Source organism: Macaca fascicularis, chromosome 6 (assembly GCF_037993035.2).
Source record: "Macaca fascicularis isolate 582-1 chromosome 6, T2T-MFA8v1.1".
Lineage (NCBI taxonomy): Eukaryota > Metazoa > Chordata > Mammalia > Primates > Cercopithecidae > Macaca > Macaca fascicularis.
The window spans coordinates 35275397-35300973 of NC_088380.1; the positions used below are offsets into that span (position 1 = coordinate 35275397).

The following is a 25577-nucleotide window of genomic DNA, read 5'->3' on the forward strand; positions in this document are numbered from 1 at the left end:
GTAATCCCAGCTACTTAGGAGGCTGAAATGGAAGAATTGCTAGAACCCAGGGATTGCAGTGAGCCGAGATCGCGCCACTGCAATCCAGCCTGGGCGACAAAATGAGACTGTCTCCAAAAAAAGGTTAAAAAAAATTTACTCCCTCCTGAGTAGATTGGCATCTGAAGTGTTTTTAAACAGTTGCCAACATTTTAATGCATATTCTAATCACGATTGACTATCAATATGTTCCTTGTGTGAAAAAGGTTTACTTGAGCTGAGTGTTCATTATTTTCACTTTAGACAATCTTAACAAGAAAAAAAGTTTTTAAAAATCTTGGCAAGAATGTGGACTCCTTGCCTTATGTAAGCTGGCTTACATCCCACTGCCTGTGGGGAGAGCAGAAAAAGGAAGGGAGAAAAATGGGGGTGCTAAACCTCTGCCCACAACTCCAAATGGAAAGAGGGAGGAATCCATCATGCTTATAAGCCAGTGAAAGAAATGAACACCCATATGCATTCTATGGCCACAATTTTTGCCCTTCCTGCTCCCATGCTTCTGATGACTTGCTCATCTTTAATCCCCAACTGCTCTTCAAGAAACAGTTGCAGTTTATCCTGATGAGCAGGAACTGGGGTACAGCCATGTAGCCTTCGTAGTCAAGAAATGAGACTCAGGACCTGGCTACCTTTTGGAATTTCATTTCTGACTTTGACATTAATATGTCCCTTGGACGTGGGAAACTAGCAGGATATAGTTAGGTATATAAAAGCTTCTATAAGACCCAGGGAACCACAAGGAATATGTTGTATGAATTCACTTGAATGACTAAATCTCTCAGCTTCCTACTTCCTGGAGAGGATGTCCTGGCAGTAGCAGGGATCTTGGCCGGAGACATTTGTTGTTGTTATTGGTTTTAAGTTTGAGTTTTATTGTTTCCTCTTCATATTTTACTAAATTCTTAAATTGTGTTTTCAGTATTCTTCCGTTTTCCTTATCTTAGAGGAAAAGGAACGTTGGAAGTAGAGGGCTTTGAAGAAGAACTGGAAAGTAAGTATTGACTTTCTTGTTCAATCTCCCTGACCCTGTAATTTTCACTGGCAAAGAGGAGAACATTCCAGGCAGAGTGAACTACAGAAGCAAAGAACTAAGGTACATGACATGGAAAGGATGGTGGAAATAAAGCTCAAAAAGCTCGTTTGGAGACAAATTGTGAAGGTCTGGAATGCCATAATAGTTGGAGTTTGGGCTTTGTTCTCTGGGCAATAGGAAACCCCAAATGCTTCCAGAGACAACAGACATGGTCATATTTATTTGTTAAGTAAATGACTTTGGTATCAATGTAGAGGATGGATTGGGAAGGAGTCCAGGATACCAGTTAGAAAGCAGTTTAAACGGTTTAGGCAGCTGATGGTCCAAATTAAGGCAGTTTGGGTATAAATGGGTCATACTGGAAAGAATTATGTCAAAGAAGGTATTCATGAGACTTAGTCATATAAAGGGCAGAAAGATAACTTAGGGGAAAAATGATCTAAATCATTGTGAGCCTGAGATTAAAAGGGTACCATTAATAAAGAAGGGATTCTTGGAGGAGATATTTAGTAGAGTTTGTGTTAAATCTGTTGAATTGGAAGTGTTCCTGTGACATCTAAATGACAGAGTCCAGAGAGCTAGAATGTTGGGGTTAGAGCTCAGAAAAAGGGTTGGGGGACTAAAGATAAATATTTAGAAGTCTTCAGCATAGTCAAGATAGGTGAAATTTCAGAAATGGATAAGGTTGCCTATAGAGAGAGAGTATAGCATGGAAGAGGAGACAGCTCAGGACAGAAACTTGTAGTTGAGGAGTTGCCAGAAAAGAGGCTGAGAAAGCCATCTGAGATAGAAGGACCACACTGCAGAAGCTAATGAAGGAAGTGGCAATTGTTCAGAAAGACCATTTAAAGGAAATATTAAGTTTCGATTTTAAAGAAGTTACTAGGTGCCTTCTGAAAAGGCATTTCCAAGGAATGAGAAACAGGAATGAAATCCTAGTGGTTGGGACTTGGGTAGGAGGCAAAGACGTATAAGTAAGGCACAAAAACTGCTCTTGAGAAAGATTTTGTAGTGAAAGAAAGTGGAGAAATGTGGCTTGAAAGGAAGAAATTTCTATTTGTCTAGGTCATTGGTTTGCAAAGCACTTTTACATCCACAGGGTCACTTTATTCCCAAGGAAACTCTGAAAGGTAGGAAGGGCAAATATTTACACTCTTGGGAACAAACTCAGGTTAAAAAGAAGTTAAAAGGCTTGCCCAAAGTCAATTATAGCAAATAAGGGGAAGAATTGGATTTAGAATTCGGGTCATTTGACTCTTATTCCAGTGATCTTTCTACTGTGCCCAAACAGAACATTTCTAAAGTGTTCACTCTATTTGGATATTGGATACTAGACAGCGTCGGGCTCCTTGTTAAAGGGTTTTGACCTCATCCGGGGTTAATGGCAAGTTGCTGGAAGGTTTTGTGCCAGGGAATGCTATGTTTCAGTAGTGCCTGATGGAACAAATCTGGCAGTGAGGTGTAGGATGCATCAGCAGAACAGACACCTGGTGGTGGGGAGGGGTTAGAAAATGAGAACAATTAGCTTCAAACAGAAACACAACTTTTGATACGCATTCAATCACATGCTGAGAAAGTGATTTCCCTTCAGGTCTCCATACCCTATTCTGTTTGTATTTAGGAGAAGTTCTCAGTTTGTCAGTATATTTTTAACATGTTTCAAATACTCTCTCTCTCTTTTTTTTGAAACGGACCCAGGCTGCAGTGCAATGGCACGATCTCCACTCACCGCAACCACCACCTCCTTGTCCCCAAACAAGCTTTTTGAGCTTTATTTCCACCATTCTTTCCATGTCATGCATCTTAGTTCTTTGCTTCTGTGGTTCGCCCTGCCTGGAATGTTCTTCTTCTCCTCTTTACCAGTGAAAATTACAGTCAGGGACACTGAACAAGAAAGGTCAATACTTATTTTCCAGTTCTCCTTCGGAGCCCTCTACTTCCAACATTCCTTTTCCTTTAAGATAAAGGAAAGGCAAAGACGTATAAGTAAGGCACAAAGGAAAAGGGAAGAACACTGAAAACACAATTTAGGAATTTAGTAAAATATGAAAAGGAAACAATAAAACTCAAACTTAAACCTCCCGAGTAGCTGGGATTACAGGCATGCGCCACCACACCTGGCTAATTTTTGTATTTTTAGTAGAGACAGGGTTTCACCACGTTGGCCAGGCTGGTCTTGAACTCCTGACCTCAAGTGATCTGCCTGCCATCACCTTCCAAAGTTCTGGGATTACAGGCATGAGCCACCTCACCTGGCATTTTGACTACTCTCTAATCTCCCTTTTGAACAAAGAAAAAATAGGACTTAGGCTGAAAACATTTGTAAAAATTGCATCTTGCTAAAACTGAATTACATTGTTTTCTGTTCACTCTGTTTTTATGGTTACTTTCTACTTATGACAAGTAGGATTGATTTATCATTTATTGTAATTACAGAAAGTTTACTGTACGTCTTAGTAAAAAAGTCAAATTAAGGGAAAATATACCTAAGACAAGTGGTATGCCTCTATGGAGAAATTATATAAGTGTGTATTCTAATGACTAGAGTTTGGGAAATTATGGTCTTTGAGAGTATTGCAATAGGAGTAATAAAGGTTCAGACCAGAGTGGGATATTGGTAATAGGTAACGACAAGAAAAGAAGGCTCTGATAGATGTTTTAAGGGAGTTAAAGGAGAGGAAAACTGTTGTTTCTTTGAGGGTATTTTCTGCCTCATTTCTCAGGATGGTTTTGACCGTAACAGTGAAAAATAAAAAAGTCTTATACAGTGGAAGGAATTTATTACCTCATATATCAAGAAGCCCTGAGGTAGGGTGGCTCCAGGAATGCTTAAGTGAGTAGCTCATTGACATCACTAAACACTTTGCTTCCATCGATCTTCCAGCCTCGCCAAAAAGGGCTGTCCTCATGACTTCAAGACAGCTGATATGGTGCCAGGAATCTCATTATGGACATACGATGTTCTCAGTACAAGAACAAGACATCTCTTCTTGAGCTGAAGAGTGAGGGATGAAGCAAACTTTCCCTGAAGGCACCTCCACCAAAATATTTTTCTTCAAGATTTGTTGGACAAAAATACATCACATATTCATGCATAAACCAATCACTGCAAAGGGGAATCAAATTAGCATACCTAACAAAAACTAATTAGGATTTATTCTCTGAGCTGGGGAGATCTTTTCGCTGAAGAATGGAGTTCTCAAGATAAAAGGGGCTCTGCTAACAAATATGGTTGGTAGGCAGTCAACCATGTCTTCTACAGCTCCTATGGAGAGCTGCAGGTGTTCTCTGGATACCACTGGTTCTGAAATTCTTCAAATTCACCCTTGAACATAAGTGGCAAATTCTTGAGACTTGTAGTTTTATTTCTGAGAATGTTACTTAGCTCTTCTTTCCATGTGTTGGGTTAAGGCAGAACGAAATACTTCTGTTGCAAAATCAACTTCTGGTTTAGTGATGCACATTGAGGGTGCAATGCGAAATGTCTGAGGAGACACCGGAAAATAAGAAAACAAATCATCAGAGAATCAAATATGACTTCGAGGAAATACACTAAACTAAAAATCCAAAACCTTGTGTTTCGGACATTTCTCATGTTCCTCTTGGTTTGGCTCCTCCTCCCTCCCCAATGCTGGATCCAGGCCATTCACCCTCCAGTCTCCACACAAACCCTTGTACAATTTGGCTCTGCCCCTTTTCCTTTTTGTCACAAATTTACCTCCTGGCCCTTCTACACCTTCACTGAAGTCTTAGGCCCCTCTCTATACTCCATTTCTGCCCAGGGTGACTTCCATGTCCATATGTGCAACCCAGCAAACTCACTTCTCACTGCCCTTATTGCCACAACTCCCAGAATCTTTATGTCCGCCCCTCTGCATCCATTCACACCCATGACCAATGCCATGAGTCTCCTCGTCACCAGGAATAATTCAATTTCTGATCCCCACTACAGCTCTCCTTTTCATGAAAACTTCAGAATCCTCACTCACCCATTGTCTTCAGGTCTATTGCTCCACTCAGGTCTCCTCTTTCCTTTCCACCCAGCTCAGAACACAGAATTGACTGAAGTAGGCTTGCACTTGCTCCTCATTTTCCTTGCATTTCTACCCTTCTGCTGCACCCACACAGTCAATCCCAGCCCTAATAAAAGATTTTATTAAGTGGCTTTTCTCCAATCTAGATGGCTGAGAAGAGTTAGAGAAAAATCACTCAACTAGGCTGAGCGATATGCTAGATATTCGGGGTCTCCAACTTCTGTGGGTCCCTCCAACTTTTCTTGTTCACTGTCCTTTCTCAATCTAAAACTTTATCATTCCTCTCAATTTCCTTACTCAACTCCTGTGCCTCTCCCTCTATTTCATAGACAATCAGGCCTCATACTTCTCAGAAAATGGAAGCTGCCAGGCAAGATAAACTTGTTTGCTCTTACATCCATTGCTATAACCTTACCTGAAGGCTCAGAGAACAAGATATATTTGCTGTTCAACTCCAAATTGTCCACCTATGCCCTTGACCCTGGATTCTCCCATCACTTTCACAGGAAACACCCCTTCAACTTCTCCTTAGCCTATAAACAAACAGGCTTAAAGCTCTCATAATCCCAATTTAGACCACACCAAATACAAATCTGTGTTGACCACCTTGTCCCCTATGGCTACCTCACAAATGCTTTCTTCCTGCTTTTAGCCACAGCATTAAAAACACCGTTTGGTGCTTACTGGCCATTATTTATCACTTTGCCCTTCCCCCATTCACATCTCAATTGGCTGCAGTCTGACTTCTGCTGCATCAACTACTCTACTAAAGTTACCTGCAAGTGTGGAATCCACTGGGCATCTTCCAGCCCTCATCCTCTGTGGCCTTCTCTGCACTTGACTCTGGAATTCCCCACCCCACTTCCTGAACCTCTCCCGTCTCTTTCTTCCATGACTTCACACTCTTCTTACTCTCTTCATACCTATCCATGCTTTCTGCCTCTACCTGGGCAGCTTTTTCCTTCTCTTACCCTTTATTATTATTATTTGTTATTATTATTATTATTTGAGACAGAGTTTCGCTCTGTTGCCCAGGCTGGAGTGCAGTGGCACGATCTCGGCTCACTGCAACCTCTGCCTCCCAGGTTCACACAATTCTCCTGCCTCAGCTTCCTGAGTATCTGGGATTACAGGTGCGTGCCACCACACTCAGCTAATTTTTTATATTTTTGGTAGAAACAGGGTTTCACCATGCTGGCTAGGCTGCTCTCAAACTCCTGACCTCAAGTTATCTGCCCACCTCGTCCTCCCAAAGTGCTGAGATCACAGGTGTGAGCCACCACTCCTGGCCTCTCCTGCCCTTTAAATGTCAGTGTTGTGCAGGTTTGTATCTTCATCTCACTGAGCTTCTTACCTAGACATTAGACTTCCTGGGAGATTTCCTCATCTTACCATGTAAATGCTGATGACCCACAAAGCATGATCTTTATTCATTTCCTCCGAGCTACAGACTTCTGCAGATGGTCCCTGACAGGATTTTTTTTGACTTTGCAATGATGGGAAGGCGATACACATTAGTAGAAATTGTACATCAAGTATCTATACAGTCTTTTCGTTTTTCACTTTCAGTACACTATTCAATAAATTACGTGAGATACTCAACATTTTATTATAAAATAGGCTTTATTACATGATTTGGCTCAACCGTAGGCAAATGCAAGTGTTCTGAGCACATTTAAGGTATGCTGGCTAAGCTAAGATGTACAGTTAGTTAGGTCCATTAAATGCATTTTTGACTTAAATTATTCTCAATTTAAGAGGGGTTTATCAGGATGTAACCCCACTGTAAGTCAAGAAGCATCTGTAGATAGAGCGAGATGTTCATGAACAGCTTGAATGGAGAAAGCTCAAAGCTGGACTCATTCTTGCCCGCTCCCAACCAACATGAGAGCTTCTTCCTCAACTCTCTCTTGTTCTTCATATCCACATTCTGTGCATTTTCCAGGATTATCCTCAGAATGTCTCCTCTATCTTTACTACCACAGCTCAAGTTCAAACAGCATCCTTGGCTCCCAGAGGGACCCCTTGTCTCCAGTCTTGTCCCCTTAGATTTGTCCTCCTCAGGGGACGGATTCTGAAATCAGACTGCCTGAGTTTGGATCCTGGTTCTGTCATTACTTAACCTCTCTGTGTGTCTTTTCCTTTATCTGTAAAATAAGGATAATAATAGTACTTATTTCATAGGCTTGTTGGGAGCATTATATGAGTCAGTTCATGCAAAGTGTTAGGACAGTACCCGACAAGCAGGAACGGCTTCATACCAGCTCCACTGACCACCTCAAGCCTTTGCACCAGCCACATCTGTGTGGTGCAATGTGGTGTGCAAAATCAGTCATTTGTACTCTGCCATGTTTCATGCACATTTTGGTTGTTTATCTCATTATTTAAGATTCTGCTAGCCTGAAAGCCTGGCCTGGAAATCCCTTCTCTCTCTCCCTTGAATACCTTTTAAAAAATATTTATAGATGAGCTTACTACATTGTATTGTAATTTTCTATGTATTTGCCTTTCTCTCCCACCAGCTCCATGAAGGAAGGACCAGATCTTATTTATCACCATATTAGGTTGGCGCAAAAGTAATTACAGTTTTTGCAATTAAAAAAAAATCACAAAAACTGCAATTACTTTTACACCAACCTAATAGTTTCAGTTTCCAGAATAACACCTGTTGCTTAGCACATAACAAATTTTGCCAAATAACAAAGGAAGAGCTAAGCAAGTACACAAGTATCTCATGTCTTTATAAATTGCATGTCTTAGGATTCATAATCATTAAATTATGCTATCTGATTTGTACAGAACAATATTTATGACTAGGACTAGAAAAAAAATCACGGACTAGAAAAAAAATCACGGAGCACATCCCAGCAAAAGTGCTCATTCCGGTTTTGTTGTTTGAGCTGGGAGAACTTTAAGTCTGTTTTGTTTAAAGGGGAAGTTGGGGAAAAGTTGAAGATGCAAGAAAACTTGGGTATGTTTCCTTGAGTGAAGGTGGAGGGAGCTTGGAGAAACAAGCACACAGATGGAAGATCTAGATTTCAACAGGAGAAATGTCTCATTTCTAGAACCTTCAGGGAAGGAGGTGCTATGATCTGGACATTTGTGCCTCTACCCCTTGACTTCCTATGTTGGAACCCTAACTCCTAAGGTGATGGTCTTGCAAAGTGGGGCCTTTGGGAAGTGATTAGGTCAGGAGGGCACAGCCCATGAAGGCCCAGGGAGTTCTCTTGCCCCTTCTGCCATATGAGGTCACAGCTGAAAGATGGCTGCCTAGAAAGGGCACCCTCACCAGACACTGAACTTGCTGGCACCTTGATCTTGGACTTCTCTGCCTCCAGAACTATGAGGAATGAATTTCTATGATGTATAAGCCACCCAGTCTATGGCACTTTGTGACAGCAGGCTGGGGGGACTAACACGGGGGAAAGAATAAATGTGGGGACCGATGAGTTTATATAGAGGTTTTACCTGATAGCTTCAATTTTATCTGAGAAGTATGAGGCAAGAAGTAGGTATTTCAGTATCCACTGAAATTGTGAGAGGCAGGGATGGAGCAGGGAAACTGGGAAGGATGAGGCATGTTTAAAATGGGAAAGAAAGTTGACAAAGGGCAGGACAAATTAGGGAGGAGCAGATGTTACCTTCTCTCTTAAGTCTCTGCCCTGGAGCCCATTCCTGGGGAGGGGCCTGTTGCTGTGAGGGATTGAGGGGCAGCTCACTTCACTCACGGCAGCAGCAGCCCTAGGGCAGTGCGTGCAGGGCAAGCCAGGGTTCCCACTGTGGAGCTGGGCATGGCTTTTCAAGGAAGGGAGTGAGGAGAGCTCCACTCGCTGAATCTCCCAGCCTAAGGGTGAGGGACACCTGCTGTGGCTGATTTTGAGTTGGGCATTGGGGGCTATGCCCAGGTGGTCCTCCATCTCTCCAACAGGCGTCACCCGGGCCTGCTAATGCTGTTGGGTTGCTCCCGGCCACAGAGGCCACTAAGGCTTAGCAGGGTCACCAAGTCAGAACCCAGGGCTGAGCTAAGAACGGCCAGAATTGCTTTCACAGGGACTAGGATTAATTATACAGGAGACAAATTATTTATAGCATGACTGTGATGTTTCTTATCATCCATATTGTAAATTGTCTGCTTTGACCATCCTGTGTCTGCCTCTATCTTTACCACAGAGCCGCGACTACCAAACTATTTTCACTCAGCGCCCCCTCGTGGCCCGATAGGTGCACTGTCCCCTCCTTTTTTTTTTTTTTTTTTTTTTTTTTGCATACCCGAGCTTCATCCCTAGATGACATGTGGCTGGGTACCCCGGCACAGTTGTGAAGAAACTGTGACCAGCACTAGGAAACCAGAGAGACTCCTACCTAGAGCGATAGGTAAAGACCAGTCTTTCTCTTACCTGAGAAAAAATGCCGCCTCTGCCAACGAGGAGCCCCATGTGCTTGCAGTCCTCATGGATCTGATTCACTTCTTCACGGGGGAGAGGTCGGCGGCTCATCTGTAAATATATTTTTAGAAAGCTTTCTATTTGGTGTTGGAATGGTTACAGGAATTATTTCCAAGAGAAGAAAAAGGAAAAACCCTCCAGCCATCAATGCCCCTCTTTTTTTCTCTCTCTCCCTCTTTCTCTCTGTCCTCTCCTTCCCCTGTAATTAAATAAAGTTGCTAATTGCTGAACCAGATTTTTGGAGGATGTTATTAAAAATGTTTGTTTTTAATCCCAATTCATCCCAAATTCCCAAAAGACAAAATGAAGTTCTGTGCGGATAGTCAGTGAATCTTAGCTTTGCTAATGGCTGCCTTGGGAGTCTGGTTTCTTAATAGCTAAATTTGGAGTCTGTTTTACGTGGAAATTCTCCTTAACTTTTCACTTTGTTCTGCCCATGGAAAGGGCTCATTTCAAAGGCCACGAAATGGCTTAGAAGTTGCGCAAAGGCACCAGCAGCCTGAGCTTTCCCTGGGCAGCGCGGTGGGACAGCTGAGGAGCTAATTTCTCTGCTTGCAGGACTTGCTCTTTCTCCCCCAAGACTGCATCCTCCAGGGTTAGGAAAGGTAAGTGCTTCCAGGAGCCAAGAGGCTGTTCAGATCCCCGGCCATCCAAAGCAGGTCCCCTCCCTGTGGGGTCAGACATTGAACTGACTTGCATCCTTTCTGTGCATCTCCTGTCTTCCCAGTCTGTGAGTACAAATGTCTCCCTCTGACTTAGTCATGTTATACCTGAGAGCATATCTGCATTACCTGGAAGGCTTTCAGACGACAGATATTTGGGCCTCATGCTAGGCCAATCGAATTAGAATGTTTGAAGTAGGGCTTAGGCATCTGCGTTTTTAAAATGGTCCTCAGGTGCCAGGGCTAAGTACTGCTCTAATTTTTCCACGATGAGCGCTGAGGCCTGTTGCTGCCACTGGTCTCTTGTTTCTCCATAGCCCAGCCTCACTGAGCTTCTGCACCGGGCTGGCTCTCCGGTTTTAGATGCATAAGACATGAGCTCTGGGTCAGCCCTTGCGATCCTCGTGAGGTAGGCGGGGCCTCTCCAGTGTGCCCAGCTTCATTACATCCTCCGCACTTCCTACCCACCCTCGCTCTGGGCTTTGCCATCCACTTCCTTCTTCCCACCAACCCCAGATCCAACTCTTTCCCCAATCCTCTATTTCTTGTAATAAGAAGGGACCTCCTAGAGAGATATGCTCGTTTTAGTCTGTCTTAAAGCCTTAAGATAAGCAAAATACATATTCAAACTTTCAGACTATTGGATCAGAAAGGAACTGAGGCAGAGGGAAGGACTAGAATCTTCTCATTGACCCCAAAATGCTATCATGCATTCCTGCTTATGATTGATTGGAAAGGGTCAATGATAATAATTTAGGGCTAAACTGTGAGAACTAGAAGGGCATTAAATATGATTCGAGAGGCCAGAGGGACCAGAGAGTAATCTGGAGGGAAGGTTGAATTGGGGGTTCAGTTCTTTTGTTGTTGTTGTTGTTTTGATTTTTGAGTCAGAGTCTCACTCAGTTGCCCAGGCTGCAGTGCAGTGGTGCAATCTCAGCTTACTGCAACCTCTGTCTTCTGGGCTCAACTGATTCGCCTGCCTCAGTCTCTCGAGTAAGTGGGATTACAGCCACCTGCCACCACACCTGGCTAATTTTTGTATTTTTAATAGAGATGGGGTTTCACTATGTTGGCCAGGCTGGTCTCGAACTCCTGACCTCAAGTGATCCACCTCAGCCTCCCAAAGTGCTGGGATTACAGGTGTGAGTCACCATGCCTGGGCCAACATGACAGTTTTGAATGGGCGGAGTCTGTGTGGCTTCACCCAGCCTTGCTCTGGGCCAGCACCCTCTTGGCTCCCTTGCCCATTTTATTCCTCCCTGGCCTCAACTGCTATGGCTAATTGAACATCTTGTATGCCTTCTTCAGGGAAAAAAGCAGAGTCTGAAACTCTACTGAGGCTAAAGCCATAGCACAGCCTGCTGAGGCCCTTGTGCCCATGCCTATGCCCCAACTACTTGATAATGAAGTGGGCATGCTAGTAATTCAAGTTCTTGATGAGTGTATAATGGAGCGTCATGTTTATCTCTTTTGGTGAATCTATATTTAAAGAATTGTAAACTTAATATTTGAAAATAATTCAAATGTTCTGGAAGTGCATCAAGTAAAACCAGAACATTTCTCCACTTCCTATCTTATTCCAAGGGACACCTCCTATTAACAATTTGGTGCGAACCAGATACTTTTTCTACGCATGTAAATACATCTATATGCATGTTTAAAAAAATAAGTCATTTTATAATGTCTGGCAATTTCCTTTCAATAATATATAGTATATTCCATGTCAGTATATTTGGACCTAGTCTTCTTAAAGGTTACCTAGTATCTCATTGCAGTAATTTGCTCAATCTCCTAATGTTGAGCATTTAGGTTGTTTCCATTTTTTCATGGTTATAAACAATGCTGCAAATATTCCTATTCATACATATTTTTAGACACTTTTGAAAGTATTTCTTTGGGACACACTTCTAGAAATTGCCAGGTATGTTAGCCCATTCTTGTGTTGCTGCAAAGGAATACCTGAGACTGGGTAATTCATAAAGAAAAGAGGTTTAATTGGCTCACAGTTCTACAGACTGTACAAGCATGGCTCCAGCACCCGCTTCTAGTGAGGGCCTCAGGAAACTTACAATCATGGCGGAAGGCAAAGGGTGAGCAGATGGGTCATGTGGTGAGAGCAGGAGCAAGAGAGGGAGTGAGGAGGTGCCACACATTTTTAAACAACCAGATCTCACATGAAGTCACTCATTGCCAAGCCACAGATGAGTTATCTGCCCCCATGATCCAAACACCTCCCACTGGCTCCACCTCCAACACTGGGGATTACATTCCAATCTGAGATTTGGAGGTGACACGTATTCAAACCATATCACCACGTAAAAATGTATAGACATTTAAAATTTGGAGAGCTACAGACAAATTGCTGTCCAAAGGGCTGTAGCTCCTTACCAACAGAATATGAGAGTACCTATCCTGGGTGATGCTGGACAGCATTATAGCAAAGTTCTTGGGTGTTATAACTACGTGAATGTGGCATGATGTGTTGCAGGGGCCTGAAATTAATCGACAAACACAAAGCACTCACCATCTATATGTTTCCTGGTCTCAAAAGTGTAAACTTATTTAGGAAAATAGGACATTTATACATAAAAAGTGAGTAAACAAATACAGATTAAGTGACACAGACTGAATGTCTGTGTCCCTCAAAATTCATACATTGAAACCTAATATCCAAAGTGAAGGCATAATATTTGGAGGTGGGACATTTGAGAGGTGATTAGGTTACAAGAGTGGAACCCTCATGAATGAGATCAGTATCCTCATAAAAGAGGCCCCGGAAAGCTCTTTTGCCTCATTTACCATGTGAGGGCACAGCAAGAAGGCACCATCTATGAACCAGAAAGTGGGCCCTCGTCGGACACCAGGTCAACCTGCTCCTTGTTCTTGGACTTTCCAGTCTCCAGAACCATGAGGAATACATTTCTGTTGTTTATAAGACATCCAATGTATAGAACTTTGCTATAGCAGCCTGAATGGACTAATATAGTGGGAAAGATCTTTTCTTTTTTTTTTTTTGAGACGGAGTCTCGCTCTGTCACCCAGGCTGGAGTGCAGTGGCCGGATCTCAGCTCACTGCAAGCTCCGCCTCCCGGGTTCACTCCATTCTCCTGCCTCAGCCTCCAGAGTAGCTGGGACTACAGGCGCCTGCCACCTCGCCCGGCTAAGTTTTTGTATTTTTAGTAGAGACGGAGTTTCACTGTGTTAGCCAGGATGGTCTCGATCTCCTGACCTCGTGATCCGCCCGTCTCGGCCTCCCAAAGTGCTGGGATTACAGGCTTGAGCCACCGCGCCCGGCCGGAAAGATCTTTTCAAAGCAGTTCCTTAGACAGTGAGTACAAGAGGAATTCTCTGAAGGGTGGATCTCTTGGATAGAGCAGAAGCAAAGGCAAGCTTTAAGGAGATGCGATGGAGAGCTTGATCTTGAAAAAGACTAGGATTTCCATAGGTAGATATAGAGGGGAAAATACCATGTTCCATGGTTGAGGAAAAGTTTGAGTGGCATTTGGATTTGGAGAGTGAATGGCATTGAGCGCACAGTGAGTAGAATTAGGGGATGTAGGAGCTGGGATTTAAATCCAGGTGGTCTGCCCTTAGAGCCCATGCTTATATTAACAAATGGTTCAGCGAAGACAAAAAGAGCCCCTTCTATAGATACTACTTTATAACCTCGCTCTAGTTTGGATATTTGACCCTCCAAACCTCAAATGGAAGTTTGATCCCCAGTGTTGGAGGTGGGTCCTAAAAAGAAGTGCTTGGGTGGTGAGGGCAGATCCCTCATGAATGTCTTGTGCTGTCCTCTCCATAGTGAGTTCTCATTCCATTAGTTCCTTCTAGAGCTGGTTGTTGGAAAAAGCCTGGCACCTACCCACCCCTTCCTTCTTGCTTTCCCCTTCTCTCTCTCATCATGTGATCTCTGCATATGCCAGCTCCTCTTCCCCTTCCACCATGAACAGAAGCAGTCTGAGACCCTCATCAGATGCAGATGCTAGTGTCATGCTTCCTGTACAGTCTGAAGAAACATGAGCCAAATAAACATCTTTTCTTTAGAAATTACCCAGCCTCAGATATTCCTTTATAGAAACACAAATGGACTAAGAAAAACCTGTTTTATTGTTTCCACGATATAGCTTGCACATATTTCCATGTCACATATATATCTATGCCATTATAGTGGGGAGATGCCATAAGCTAGCTTGTTTTGTTTGAATGGTCATCTGGGAGGGGGATTCTGGTGTTTTACTAAGACAAAGTTGTGATGAACATCTTTGTTCATCTGACTTTAAGCACACAGAGGTTGGGTTCGGAACAGAGAAAACGGAAGAACTCCTCCTCTCTCATTGGGCTTTCCTCTCTCGAGTCTACACTTTGAGGAGTATAGACAGCTTTGAGGGAACCCCTTGGGTGGCGATTATGGTGAACTCTTCTGAGCCTTGCAATAACTCTTGTACTTGTCCACACACTTAAATACGTTATAGCTTGTTAGAAGTTCTCCATTGTAGAAAGCAAGTTGGGGGTCAAAATAAATAAATAAATAAATAAAATGACCCGTGAGCTGGGGATCTTAGTCTCATATTACCCTTTGTTTACTTTCCTGGTGTCTTCCCTTGGCTTTCAAATCTTATTTAAACATCCCAGCTTTGCACTGGCTCTGACATGTGGTATGAATTGAAGAGACTTATACCCATGTCTGGTCTAAAGAGTAAAAAATGGAGCATCAGTACTTCTAAAGTAGAATGGTGGTAAGACCAAAGAGCTAGAAATTGCTAGGGAAAGCTGGATCCCTGTGGACATGAGGTTAGTCTGGCTACTCCTCCCTTCTGCCAAGATTCTCCTGCTCTTCTCAGGCTTTGATTTTATGGAGGAAAGGCACAATTTCCTATGGGCATTTACTATAGGGGCTGCAGTAGAAACAAAGGGAAAGATTTGAGAGATATGGCAGAGAAGGGATCAATGGATCTTGATGTTGGAAACAAGGGAAGAGGAGGAGTCAGATGATTTTGTGGTACGGAGGCTGAGTAATTGGAAGAATGGTGGAGGGTGAGAAACAAACAGTGATCTTGGGAGAAATATCTGGTTTGGGGGAGGATGCTAAGTTCAATTGTTGTTATGATGAGTTAGAGGTCTCAGTGGGCAACATTCCTCCCTGGTTACTTGGGAGGTTGAAATCCATTCACAAGTAAGTAAGCATGCAAACAAACAAAAAACTCAACGTAAGCCAGGCACGGTGGCTCACGCCTGTAATCCCAGTACTTCAAGAGACCACGATGGGCAGATCACTTGAGGTCAGGAGTTTGAGACCAGCCTGGGAAACATGGCAAAATCCTGTCTCTACAGGTGCGTGCCTGTAATCCCAGCTACCCGGGAGGCTGAGGATCGAGAATAGCTTGAACCTAGAAGGCGGAGGTTGCAGTGAGCCAAGATAGCACCACTGCACTCCAGCCTGGGTGACAGAGTGTGACTCTGTCTCAACAACAACAAAAACAACCCCTAATATATATTTAACTTCCTCACCCCAAACCTTCACCATAACCTTTCCTGGCCCTTCTTTCTTACTTCCTTCTGTTTCTCCCCAAATAATTTCCTCCCTTCCCTGTATTTCTAAGTATTCAGTCATTGCCTATGCTCTTTGCCTAGGATGGCAAGGATAATGTTGGTTTCTTTTCCCAAATGCTCTCCCTCATCCCTCTAGAATTCTTGGTGATCTGCCAACATTTTGTTCATACTCAACACTCTCTACTAATCTCTAAAGGACTTTGCTGAAAGCTTGCTGTTTGTATGTGCTCTCTCCCTGAGAGTAAACGAAGTTTAGTTAATGTTTCCTCCTATATCTCCCGCTGGCCCAAGCAGCTGCAGAGAGAGGAGCAGATCAGCACCTACCTTATCCTGCACCATTTCTATGCCTATCATGAGGCCTTTGCCTCGAACGTCTCCAACAATTTCAAACTCATCCCTCAGCTTAGCAAATTTTAGTAACATGTAGGTCCCAACTTCTTGACTGTTTTCCTGTAGATTTTCTTCTTTAATCACCTGTTGAGAGAAAGCCCCAAATGATCTCACATGGCAGAAGTTTTAAGACTGACTAAGAATCGTGGAGAAGTCATCGGACATGGCCCTCTTGTAACCTAACCAAACAGAATCCAGAACAAGTCTAGTGTGACCACAAGGACTACAAAAAGATTTGTCGTAAGGAGAGAAGAAAAGTCTTAGGGGAGGGGATATGCTTCTGCCCCCAACTCCCTCACCTTCAGAGGTGGCTAAGAATTTAGGAAAGAATAGGCCAGGTGTGGTGGCTCACACCTGTAATCCCAGTATTTTGGGAGACCAAGGTGGGCGGATCACAAGGTTAGGAGTTCGAGACCAGCCTGACCAATAGGGTGAAACCCCGTCTCTACTTAAAAAAAAAATACAAAAATTAGCTGGGCTCGGTGGTGGGCTCCTGTAATCTCAGTTACTCAGGAGGCTGAGGCAGGAGAATCACTTGAACCTGGGAGGTGGAGGTTGCAGTGAGCCAAGATGGCGCCACTGCACTCCAGCCTGGGTGACAGATGACACTTTGCCTCAAAAAAACAAACAAAAAATAGTTTAGAATAGAATAAAAGGTGTGTCTCAATGCAGTTGAAAATGTAGATTCTAAAATCCCAAGGCTTGTTATTGTCAGGTTTTGCTGAGAACTGGGATATAGTCATGAATAGGATGAATGCTCTGAGGAAAGAAATCTCACAGGTGCTTTCCCTACTGGAAGATGGTGACCTTTGCTCAGCAGTCCTCAGCCAGACGTGGGCTCTCATGGCCCAAGCAACCTGGTCTGGGGCTCTGGCCTCTTTGGCTGAGCCCAGAGCCAGGGCACTAGAAGATATAAAATGATTTTTATCTCAGTTCTACTTACAGCAAACACCTGGGGTTCTTGACAAGACACATGAAAAATACTGTATTTTTATTTAGCTGACAATACTTGCATGACTCCAGGCAAACCTTGTTATTTTTAAAGACCTATTTGTTCACCTAAACCTTCTCTACCTTCTAAATTGGTTGAGGTAACAAAGCACTTTTTAAAAGAAGTTGGCAATGTCAGCTCATGTTTGTAATACCAGCACTTTGGGAGGCTGAGGTGGGTGGATCACTTGAGGTTCGGAGTTTGAGACTAGCTGGCCAACATGGTGAAACCCCATCTCTACCAAAAATATAAAAATTAGGTGGGCATGGTGGTGCATGCCTGTAATCCCAGTTACTTAGGAGACTGAGGCATGAGAATCTCTTGAACCCAGGAGACAGAGGTTGCAGTTAGCCATGGTTGTGTCCCTGCACTCCAGTCTGGGTGACAGAGGAAGAATCTTTCTCAAAAAAAAAAAAAAAAAAAAAAAAAAAAAAAAAATTGGCAATGTCCACAAAGTCAAATAAATGACATATTCCTACCCATACTTTCTCATCTCATGATTTGATTGTTTTCGAAAATAACTATTTAATTAGCAAGAGCAGCATTTACTTATTTATTTTTGTTTAAAAATACTTTTAAATTTCATTTTTTTGGAATAGGTAAATGAAGTTCATGGTCAAAAATCAGTGAGTGTAACTGCTGGTGGGACTGTAAAATCGGTACAACCTCAGTGGAAAACAGTATGGAGATTTCTCAAAGAACTAAAAGTGGGTCTACCGTTTGGTCCAGCCATCCCACTTCTGGGTATTTTCTCAAAGGAAGAAAAGTCATTATAGCAAAAAGACACCTGCACATGTATGCTTATTGTAGTACAACTCACAATTGCAAAGATACGGAACCAACCTAAGAGCCCATCAATTGATGAGTGGATAAAGAAAATGCGGTGTGTATACACACACAAACACACACACACAGACACACACACACACACCCCATGGAATACTACTCAGCCATAAAAAAGAAAATAATGTCTTTTGGAGCAACTAATAAGTGTTCTCACTTATAGGTAGGAGCTAAGCTATGGATACACAATCGACATTGGAGACCCAGAAGGGGAGAAGGTGGGAGGGGGGTGAGGGATGAAAAATTCCATATTGTGTACAATGTATACCACTTGGGTGACAGTGCACTAAAGTCTCAGACTTTGCCACTATACAATTCATCCATGTAACCAAACCTACTTGTATCCCAAAAGCTATTGAAATAAATAAATATATATACATATATAAATATATATGTGTGTGTATATATATAAATATCAGCAAGCATAAAAGTACATACAGCAGAGTGACTCTTGCTGACCCCTGGCCCCCAGCCACCTAGTTTTCCTCCCCACAAAAAAACACTGTCATTTACTTCTTAGACATTCTTTCAGAAATTTGTTATAGTTCTTTAAGCACATGATATTAGGCATGTTAGCAAGAATATAAAAAATAAATCTTTTTTTAAACAGATGTGATCCCAGGCTAAATCAATGGTGTAGGGCTGAAGAGCTGAATTACCTTGTTGTAAGCATGTAGAACTCAGTGTCTCCTTAGTCATTCAATTTATAATAGTACAACAAAAGGAAGGAAGAAAAAAATGTACAAGAGAAGGCCAACATGAAACTAATTACAAGGATGGCAGTTAACATCTGTAAATCACTACCCAGATAACAAAGAAATTTCAGCTGGCTAGGAAAATTCTTATATTTCCCATGTATGTGAGGTTTATTATATATTATTTCTTATCCAACACTTCAAGCACCCAAAGTAGATCTTTAAAAAGGGAGAAGGCAGAATAATAAACGGAAATCTAACTTTAATGCATAAACTATGAATTAACTCTCCCCTTTAATAATTCAGCATGATAGAGTTCTGCCAAAGCGTGTGTGGTTTTGAAAGAGTCATTTGTGAAATGTGGCTAATGTGGCCACTGGCACCAACCTCAAGCACAGCAGATCCAATGGCACAGGCCATGGGGTTCCCTCCAAAGGTGTTGAAGTACTGCAGGCGTTTGGCCAAAGATTTGGCAATCTCTAGAGGGAAAAAATAGAAGGTGTGGAAAGAGGGACACATTACTGTCCACATTCTCTCATGGCGCCATTTGGACTACAGTTACTTCGTGTTGTAAATGGCATCCTATCCAATTCATTCTTCGTTCAACTGATAGTAGATGTTAGGGACTGAATTGTATCACCTCAAATGCGTATGGTTGAAGCCTTAACCCTGAATGAGACTGTATTTGGAGATAGTGCATTTAAGTAGGTAATTAGGTTGAATAAGGTCATCAGGGTGGGGCCCTATCTAAGCCCAAGGAACTGGTTTTCTTATAAGAAATGGAAGAGACACCAGAACGCTCTCCCACCCCTCTCCTCTTTCCATCCCCTCTCCCTCTTCTATATACCTCTAAAGTGTGGTGGAACCCTCCGTTTCATGGTAGGCATGGGAGAATTAGTCTTCCTTACAGGGAGATCAGAATGGGCTGGTTTCCGATGGGGGTGCGGTGGCTCACGCCTATAATCCCAGCACTTTGGGAGGCCAAGGCAGGCGGATCACCTGAGGTCAGGAGTTCAAGACCAGCCTGGCCAACATGGTGAAACCCCGTTTCTACTAAAAATACAAAAATTAGCTGGGCTTGATGGTGCACACCTGTAATCCCAGCTACTCAGGAGGCTGAGGCAGGAGAATTGCTTGCACCTGGGGAGGCAGAGGTTGCAGTGAGCCAAGATTGTGCCATTGCACTCGAGCCTGGGCGACAGAGCAAGACTCTGTCTCAAAAAAAAAAAAAAAAAAAAAAAAGGGCTGTCTTTCTTCCATCTGTTTCACAGTCAGGCAGACAGACTGTTTCTCTCTTTCATTTGCTTGGGAAATGCATCGTGCGGTTTCCATGATTGTCTCCAATCTACACAAGTTCCAACACACGTGTTTAATACCATAGCCCAATGTATGAGGCCCAGAAGCAAACACAAACTGCCTGTGGGTCCTACCTGGAGTGGTTACGACTGCTGCCATGGGAAAGCCATTCCCAATCCCTTTAGCCATGGTGACAATGTCAGGCAGGACGTCGTGGGTTTGGAAGCCCCAGAAGTGAGAGCCCAACCTTCCAAATCCTGTCTGCACCTGGGAAAACAAGTTCAAAACAATTGGAAACCCTTCAAGACATGCTGTTTTTGACTGGGTGCAGTGGCTCATGCCTGTAATCCCAGCACTTTGGGAGGCCGAGGCGGGTGGATCATGAGGTCAGGAGTTCAAGACCAGCTTGGCCAAGATGGTGAAACCCTGTCTCTTCTAAAAATACAAAATATTAGCCGAGTACGGTGGCAGTTGCTTGTAATCCCAGCTACTCAGGAAGCTGAGGCAGGAGAATCGCTTGAACTCAGAGGGTGGAGGCTGCAGTGAGCCGAGATTGTGCCACTGCACTCCAGCCTGGGCAACAGAGTGAGACTCTGTCTCAAAAAAAAAAAAAAAAAAAAATGCTGTTTTCTTCTCTGATCTCTTCCTTTTCCTCCTCCTCATTATGGCCATCATCAGCCATTATCATCAGCATCCTGTAGTATCATGCACAAAGCGCTTAATCTGATGCCTGATATTAGGCATCAAGAGTCATTTCCTAGCTTTGTGCAATTCTGGGTATGTTTCTTAAGTCCTTGGAACCTCTGCTAACTCATCCATCAAGTAGAAATACAACAGTATGTCACAGGCTCAATGAGGGTCGTACAAATAATATGAAAGGGATCATTATGATTAACAGTTTTTGATGAGCATTTCCTCTGTGTAAGAAAGCAGGGTAGAAAAGTAGAGAAGCTGAGTCTGCCCCAGGATAGATGAAGAGGGAGTTGCTGTCAGTTAAGTGGAGCTGCGGCACTTGCTCCAGCCCAGTTAAACTGGTCATCCTCTTCCAGGGATGCCTTCCCCTTCCTGAGAACTGTATCGTGAGGAGGACCCAGCCGAGGCAGTTAACTCAGGGTTGAACTCCTCTAATCTAGAAATTGTGGTTTGGACTAAAAATTGACCTTAGTTTTTTTGTGCATGCTGTTTGCTCTTTCTAGAAGACCCTCTTCCTGCTGCTTCATCTCACTGACTTCTTCTGTGCTTCAAAACAAACTTTGCTGGCCAGGCGCAGTGGCTCAGGCCTGTAATCCCAGCACTTTGGGAGGCTGAGGCAGGGGGATCACAATGTCAGGAGATCGAGACCATCTTGGTTAACACAGTGAAACCCTGTCTCTACCAAAAAAATTTGAAAAATTAGCCGGGCGTGGTGGCGGGTGCCTGTAGTCCCAGCAACTCGGGAGGCTGAGGCAGGAGAATGGCATGAACTGGGGAGGCAGAGCTTGCAGTGAGCCGAGATCACACCACCGCACTCCAGCCTGGGCAACAGAGCACGATTCCATCTCGAACCCCCCCCAAAAAAAACCCCCAAGCAAACAAACAAACAAACAAACAAACAAAAAAACAAACTTTGCCATCACTTGGTTTCTGAAGGTTCTCCTGAGCCTTGGTTAGGCTCCCTCTCAAGGTACTCTGGGCATGCTGCCATCAGTGGCTTTCATAGAGGACTGTTATCACCAGTGGGCATGTCCCATGGCAGGGACTGTGTCTTATTCCATTCTCTATCCGCAACACCTAGCACAGTGCCTGATACAAAGTAGACACTTCGTAAGCACTTGTGGGATGAATGACAGGGTGGCAGTAGTGCCTGATTAAATAAAGTCACACAAACATCTCCACACACATTTCTGCCAGAGCCTTTCTGGTGAAGTCTCCTTGATTTCTCTGTGGCTCTCAGTCTCCCTGTCCGTCTCTCTGTCTCTCTCCACACATACACACAATGCAAAACGGGGGTTAGGGATGTGGGTACTTGAAGCTCATTCTAAAATGCACTTAAAAGAGTGAGCTTCCAGGCTGGGCGCGTTGGTTCACGCCTGTAATCTCAGCACTTTGGGAGGCGGAGGCGGGTGGATCACCTGAGGTCAGCAGTTTGAGACCACCCTGGCCAACATGATGAAACCTCGTTTCTACTAAAAATACAAAAATTATCTGGGCGTGGTGGCGGGTGCCTGTAGTCCCAGCTACTCAGAAGGTTGAGGCAGGAGAATCACTTGAACCTGGGAGGCAGAGGTTGCAGTGAGCCAAGATCACGCCACTGCCTTCTAGCCTAGGTGACAGAGTGAGACTCCATCTCAAAAAAAAAAAAAAAAAAAAAAATACAGTGAGTGTCCTTTTCAGATTCACTTCTCATTTTCCTACTTTCTCTAGGCTGCTGCAGCAAGGGCAGATTCTGGGGGTTAGAATTAGATGACAGTGACTAATATAGGAGAAGAGCTTAACCCAGGAGTCAGACAGACCTGGGCTGGAATCCTGGGTGGCCTCCTTCCTACTAATTAGCCTCTGGGCAACTGATTGATTTTTCCAAATGGGATAATGTAGGAGGAGCTCGTGGAAAATCCATCCATTTTGTCTTCCTGCCTGTCTTTTTCACTCTACCTAAATACCATACATAAATGGCATAAATGGTGAAAAGTCAGATTGCTTGGACAATGTGTAACAGTGAAAAGGAAGCCTAGTATGACATATTCCATTTTGCTCCTAACCAGCTTGCTCTCATCCTCCCACTGTGATGATGTCTTTTAGGTTAACTGCTTTTGTTTATCTCTGCATATGGGCCAAGCTAACTATGGGAGGAATTTAGTTTATAGTTTAACTAAGGCAAGGATGCTTTAAAAAGAATCCCTGAGGAGATAAGAAGGGTGTACACACAAGTAACAACGTTACATTAAAAATTTATAACAGTATTGTAACCTGACCAAGGAAGCAAGTTTACCCTTGCTGTGGCTCAAATGTCTGTGGTCACCAGTCACCTTTTGACCTCAACCCTCTCCCTCTTCCCCTTTCCCTTAACATAAAAGGAACCCACATTTGCTTAAGGTGGTTCTTTTTTTTTTTTTTTTTTTTTTTGAGACGGAGTCTCGCTCTGTCGCCCAGGCTGGAGTGCACTGGCGCGATCTCGGCTCACTGCAAGCTCTGCCTCCCGGGTTCACTCCATTCTCCTGCCTCAGCCTCCTGAGTAGCTGGGACTATAGGCGCCCGCCACCAGGCCAGGCTAATTTTTTGTATTTTTAGTAGAGATGGGGTTTCACCGTGTTAGCCAGGATGCTCTCGATCTCCTGACCTCGTGATCCGCCCGCCTTGGCCAAGGTGGTTCTTTAGGACATGAGTCTGCTGTCTTCTCGGTTTGCTTGCTCCCCGAAATAAGGTGGTCTTCCTTGCCCCAAACCTTATTGCTTGATTTATTGACTGTTTTGCAGCAAGTGGTACAAGCTTTGGACTCGGTTACAAATGCGTGGAATTATGTAGAACAATAAACCATGTTTAGTCACTGAGGAAGTATCAGTTTCATAGACTCTTACAGTAGTACAGAGATGGATCATTCTAACATCCATAAACTCAACTGTCTTTGGAGATGAGGAGCATACGTTAGGGAGAGGAGCAGGCTGGGTCATGACAGCAAGTGGGGTGGGGACTGTGGGTGGGCATGCCCTGCAGTCAGTTTCAAATTCAAAATCAGTCTATGCCAGTATGGGCCCAGAGGCTGCCAGTTTTCTACCTTTAATCCAAATTCCACATTTTAAAGAAAAGAATGCCACTGAATATTAATTAAGATGACTTGTGTAAGACTGCTCCTCGGCAGAACTGGCCCTCCGCACTCAGGTTTTTCTATCCTGTGTTACTTCCCTTTCTGCCATGATTTGCCCTTTCTACACCACGCTCTGTCATTTTGGAGGGGCAGCTTGATACAGTGGCTAGTCATGTGGTTTTGGGAGCCTGAATTTGAGTCTTGGACCTATTCCTACTCAGGGCATAAGCTTGACCGGTTGTTTAACCACCTTGGACCTAAATTCACTTATGTTTAAAATGGGATGATATGGTTTGGCTGTGTCCCCACCCAAATCTCATCATGCATTGTAGCTCCCATAATTCCCACGTGTTGTGGGAGGGACCTGGTGGGAGATAATTGAATCATGGGGGCGGTTCCCCCATACTGTTCTCATGGTAGTGAATAAGTCTCACAAGATCTGATGGTTTTATAAGGGGAAACCCCTTTTGCTTGGCTCTCATTGTCTCTTGTCTGCTGCCATATAAGATGTGCCTTTCGCATTCTGCCATGATTGTTAGGCCTCCCCAACCACATGGAACTCTGTCCTTTAAACCTCGTTTTCTTTATAAATTATCCAGTCTCAGGTATTTCTTTATCAGCAGCATGAGAAAGGATTAATACATAGGAATAATAGCAATGGGGCATATAGAACTATAGAACTGTTGATAAGTATGAACTGAGTTAACACGTGCAGTGTTATGAACAGTGCCTGACACACAGTGAGTACTCAGAAAGTTCCAGTTATCCTTATTTTTACCTAGTCCTCGGAATAGTCCTTCTTAAGGATACCTGTGTTAGACAGTTTTCAATCATTGTTTGAAAGTCATAAAACCGTAAGACAGAAAATTCTGAAATTCATATTTCCTTTGAATTCAGCCTACCATCTCTTTAATTAGTCTGACTGTGACAGCTTCACTATGTGCTGATTTGGAGGCCAAAGTTTATCCTTTTTAATGATGTAGCTAATTTCAAACTGACTGGATATACTCTTCTTTTTAAAATAGCAGATTATCTTTCTCCAGCCAGGACTTCCATTGGTTTGTGGGCAGATTGGAGAAGGGAGGATGGGCACAGCAGGAGCAGGCTGGCCCAAGTTGCCTGTGGTACACCAGGGACATCCAATGCACCTGGGCATAACAGAGACCCAGCTGCCCAGGCAGAAATTGCAAAATTTCTGGGGTTTCACCATGTTGGCTGGGCTGGTTTCGAACTCCTGACCTTAAGTGATCCGCCTGCCTCAGCCTCCCAAAGTGCTGGGATGACAGGTATGAGCCACCGCGGCCAGCCTAGCTGTAGGAAATTTTTAGTTGAGGAAGTCTATTCCAACAATGATGGCTGGACTGAAATAGGTGTGAAACATACTTACAGGTTCTCCACTTGTCCTTGGCTGGTCTAACCACCTGTTAGTCCAATCAAGATAGGTCACCCAGCAGTAAAGCAGGGCTTCTGTGGCCCTCGTGATCATCCTCTGGTTTTTAATCTCCATAACTATTCTAAGTAGACAGAGGACTACTTTCTTTGATACACTCTAATATAAGGTATAATCATAGGTAAATTAATCCCTTTTAAAAACACACAGCTAGAGCTCACATAGCCAGTGAATTTTATTCCCATTAAAGTAATGCCCTTGGGGGTAGTGTGCTTATTCCTCCAATGATGCTTTAATTAAATCTATTTTATAATTTTCTGGGAACTATTTTCAAATGCAGTATCTGCAGTGGTGGTACTCTTCTAATTTAGAGGCTGGATTATTATTATTATTTTAAAAACATTATTTTGGCCGGGCATGGTGGC

General features: G+C 43.5%; 1 protein-coding gene across 5 annotated transcripts in view; it reads right to left on the reverse strand.

Annotated features, from left to right (window-relative positions):
* Positions 1–3835: 3835 nt before the first annotated feature.
* Positions 3836–25577, reverse strand: part of AGXT2 (alanine--glyoxylate aminotransferase 2) — a 46004-nt gene continuing 24262 nt past the window's right edge. For 3 of the 5 annotated variants that reach the window (XM_005556708.5, XM_065546152.2, XM_073993288.1), the window contains exons 10-14: positions 20116–20248; positions 19073–19164; positions 16091–16240; positions 9504–9602; positions 3836–4557 (exon numbers count right to left, since the gene is read on the reverse strand). In XM_005556708.5, coding sequence (XP_005556765.1) covers positions 4450–4557; positions 9504–9602; positions 16091–16240; positions 19073–19164; positions 20116–20248 — 582 coding nt within the window. In that variant the 3' untranslated portion in view covers positions 3836–4449. The remainder of the gene's footprint in view (positions 4558–9503; positions 9603–16090; positions 16241–19072; positions 19165–20115; positions 20249–25577) is intronic. The other 2 variants (XM_065546153.2, XM_073993289.1) reach the window with 1 other exon arrangement.